The sequence below is a fragment of the Gordionus sp. m RMFG-2023 genome, chromosome 2 (assembly GCF_954871325.1).
Source record: "Gordionus sp. m RMFG-2023 chromosome 2, tfGorSpeb1-WG-v2, whole genome shotgun sequence".
Classification (NCBI taxonomy): Eukaryota; Metazoa; Nematomorpha; class Gordioida; order Chordodea; family Parachordodidae; genus Gordionus; species Gordionus sp. m RMFG-2023.
The window spans coordinates 3,182,614-3,186,207 of NC_088776.1; the positions used below are offsets into that span (position 1 = coordinate 3,182,614).

The 3,594-nt window shown below is 31.0% G+C and overlaps 1 protein-coding gene across 1 annotated transcript; it reads left to right on the forward strand.

The window, feature by feature from the left end:
• Positions 1 to 218: 218 nt before the first annotated feature.
• On the forward strand, positions 219 to 3,201 carry LOC135923817 (RNA-binding protein 15-like). Its single transcript, XM_065458769.1, has 2 exons — positions 219 to 278; positions 321 to 3,201. The coding sequence occupies exon 2, from the start codon at positions 325 to 327 to the stop codon at positions 2,836 to 2,838; it is 2,514 nt and encodes an 837-aa protein (XP_065314841.1). The 5' UTR covers positions 219 to 278; positions 321 to 324; the 3' UTR covers positions 2,839 to 3,201.
• Positions 3,202 to 3,594: the final 393 nt, after the last annotated feature.

Here is a 3,594-nt window from a genome sequence, read left to right on the forward strand (position 1 = left end):
TATGTTTATAACTTGAAATAAAAAAATATTAATTGAGATCAAAGATTTAGTATTATGCAATTTTAGTTACTTAATTTTGAAAAAATTACCTAGTTTTATCTTTATTTATATTCACATCTAATGCTTTATATTATATTATATTCTTGAATATAAGTTTAAAAATCTACCAACTATTTTAGATCATTTGTCTTTGATACATTTTACACCATTTTGTATTTGTTTACGTGAGATTTCAACGTTCTAAAATTTATTACAACTTGCTTTATAATATAATAGAGGTAATTATGAATAAAAGTATATTTATCATTTTTTTCATATAGTTTTATGCCGCCTCCATCAATATCTTACAGATCTCTATGTATTAGTGAAATTAACAGAAGTATAAGTGACAATTCGCTCAAAGAAGAAATCTACAAAAAATTTGAAAAGTTTGGAGATTTTTTTAATATTAAAATATCATTCTTCAATAATCAACGAGTTGCTTATATCAATTTTACATATGATGAAGATGCAAGAAGAGCATGTCAAGAATTTCACAGTTTGCATTTATTTGGAAGATCAGTTAAAGTTGAGCCTGTCCCTATTAAAACTAGAAATAGGTATAGAGATAGCAGAAGTCCCCCTAGCCCATATTTTAGAAAAAGAATTACTGAGGAATCACCTACATCATACTCATCCTTGAATCATGAGATACGCTCTACTGCTCAAAAACCATACAGAGAAGAATACTATGATGAATATTCACCCAAAGAATTCTATTACAGGGAGCAACCTATGAAACCCCGGTATGTTGATGAATTTGTTCATGAAGAAGATTATAGAAACCATCAATCATTTAAACCTATCAAATACAAAAATGAATGGTTTTATCCATTAGACGCAACAAGAAGTTTATTTATTGGTAGTATACCAGAGGATATTACAGAAGATGATTTGTATAAAATATTCAAGCCATTTGGTCCTATAACAGATGTTGACATAAAAAGGGCCACAAAAGGAAAAAATAACACTTATGCATTTGTCAAATTTTTTACATTAGACTATGCGCTTAAAGCTAGAGAGGAAATGCAAGGCCAACTTATAGGAAAAATACCATGTAAAATTGGATTTGGAAAGCCTACACCAACAAAAAAGCTATGGATTGGAGGATTAGGCACATGGACAACTCTTGGTTTGCTGGAGAGAGAATTTGATAAATTTGGACCCATTCTTAAGATTGATTATTTAAAAGGAGATTCTTTTGCATTTATATTATATGACACAGTAGATTCAGCTGAAATTGCTTATCATGAGATGAAGGGTATAGAATTAGCAGCTGAACTTTCCCCAAATACTAGAATAATGACAGATTTTTCAGACACAAAAAGTACTTTTTATGATGGCACAGGTGTTAGCAATTTCCTTGAATCATATCACAAACCTGTTAATTATCTCACCACTATACGTAGGCAACCACCACCTCACAAAAGCTCTGGCTATTATGCAGATGGAAGGGAAATGATTTACGAAACCCAGGAATATGAATACAAAAGGGTTCCCAAAAAACACAGATCTCCTCGTTATGAAATGGCTGAAAGGGAGGAAGGAGAAATGGCAGAAGATGGTGAGGCACATCCATCAATGAAAAGAAAATCTAAAAAAAATGTCTCTGTATCTCCCCCACCAAAGAGAAATAGGTCTGCCAGCTCTGAATACTATGAATCCCATGAAAGAAAGCGAACTGTCCGTGATGGCAATAAATTTAATTCTGGCTCCCATAAAAAACGAGAAAGAAATGGGGAACAAAATGCACCTCCACCCAAAAACAATCCGAATGATGTTTATTTTAGTGGATCCTCCAGTCGAAGCAAAAGTAGCTCCTCATACCAAAGTAATTCAAACAAATCATCTCCACATGCCAATGATAATCATGGTAAAAAAGTTAAAAAAACTCATACTAGTTCACAAAAGCCGCACAAAAATAGGCAGGAAAAAAGTAATGCAAAAACAGGGGAAAAATATCACAGGGGCTCATCTTCTGCCAGCAGCCACAGTAAAAGCCCATCAGACATGTCACACAAAGCTAGTCCAAACAAGAAAAGACCTAATAATGTTAATAATAATGAGAGCGAAACTTTAAAAAATAATAAATCACTCCTAGGCAAAACAACATTGGAGATGGAAACAAGCGAGAGAGAAAGGATTACTAAATGCACTTCTTTGGATTCCTTGCTAAAAATGCTTGAACCATCAGCATGGACAGGTGATTTTACTATCAAAAATAGTGCTTTTCCTCTATCCCTATATCATGTCAAAAAGGGGGACCCCATATTTGCTAAAACTCAGGTCCTTCCATCTCTTCATAAACAATCTGAGCTTCAAATAGTACAAAGATTTAGGCTTGATTCCTCAAAGATTGATGATATGGCAAAACTTATTAATAAAAATAGTATCTATAATAGTATAAACATGGCAGCCAATTCTATAAAAATTGACCCAGAGGATGTTCATTGCATATTTTTGGCCCTTGACAGGTCTCCCAAAGAATCCTCTACCAATAATGATAAAATAGATCCAAAATCCCATAAAAGACTTCTCAAAGATCTTATCCATTATTTGAAACAAAAGAATGCAGCTGGAGTAGTTTTCCTAGATCAGAGTCCTCCAGGGTTGGAGCAGTCAGATGAACATGGTAATGATAACATTTTGTATGCTTTTCCTCCCTGTGAATTTACCAAGCAATTTTTCAGCATTAATTTCCCAAATATCTTGTTGCCCGGTGAAGATGGTGGTGGTAGCAGTATTCAATATTATCTTTTGATTGTCATTTTAAAAGGGGCTTCCAAAAAGAAGCATTAATTATGATCAAGGGTAGAGCTACTATATCACATTAATTTTATCATTATAATTGAAAAGTTTCTTCTCATTCAAAGGTTTTTTTAGAAAAAATTGCTTTCACAAAGTTGGTAAGCCAATATTACTCTTACATATATTTTTTATGTTTTGATTTCTTGTTTAAATAGTTTTACATTATTAATTTCTTTATGTAATTTAGTTATTCACCTTTTTTTGTCACCATTTATTATAGTGTACACAGATAAGACACCCTAACATTTTGATTTTCAAATATTATGTTTTATATAAGTAAAAATTAAAATTTAACAAATATAAATATATATTTAGATTTATTCGTGCAGATATATTCATCAAGTTATTTTATCCCTACATCTTCTTCTCTTACAATTCTATTATCTTAATAATAATAAAATCGTGTATCATACATATGTAGCATATTCTCAAAAAAAAACATAATTTAAAACAAAAATATATAATAATCTTTCTGAGGTGTGTAGTTGTTCTCATATCCTGATCATTTTATAGACAATTATTCTCTATCTCACTAATGATCAAATGTACGACCATTTTTTTTTAGATTATATTTAATATCTCATAAAATTCGATCACACTAAAGAACAAGTTTCTTTAAAAAAAAATCAAACAGGTTTCAATATTTCATATAATTGCAGCAGACGATTTTAAATATATATTTTTGGGTTCATGCATGCTCGCATTTATTATACAATACTTAAGCAATGATTCATATTATCTCAAACA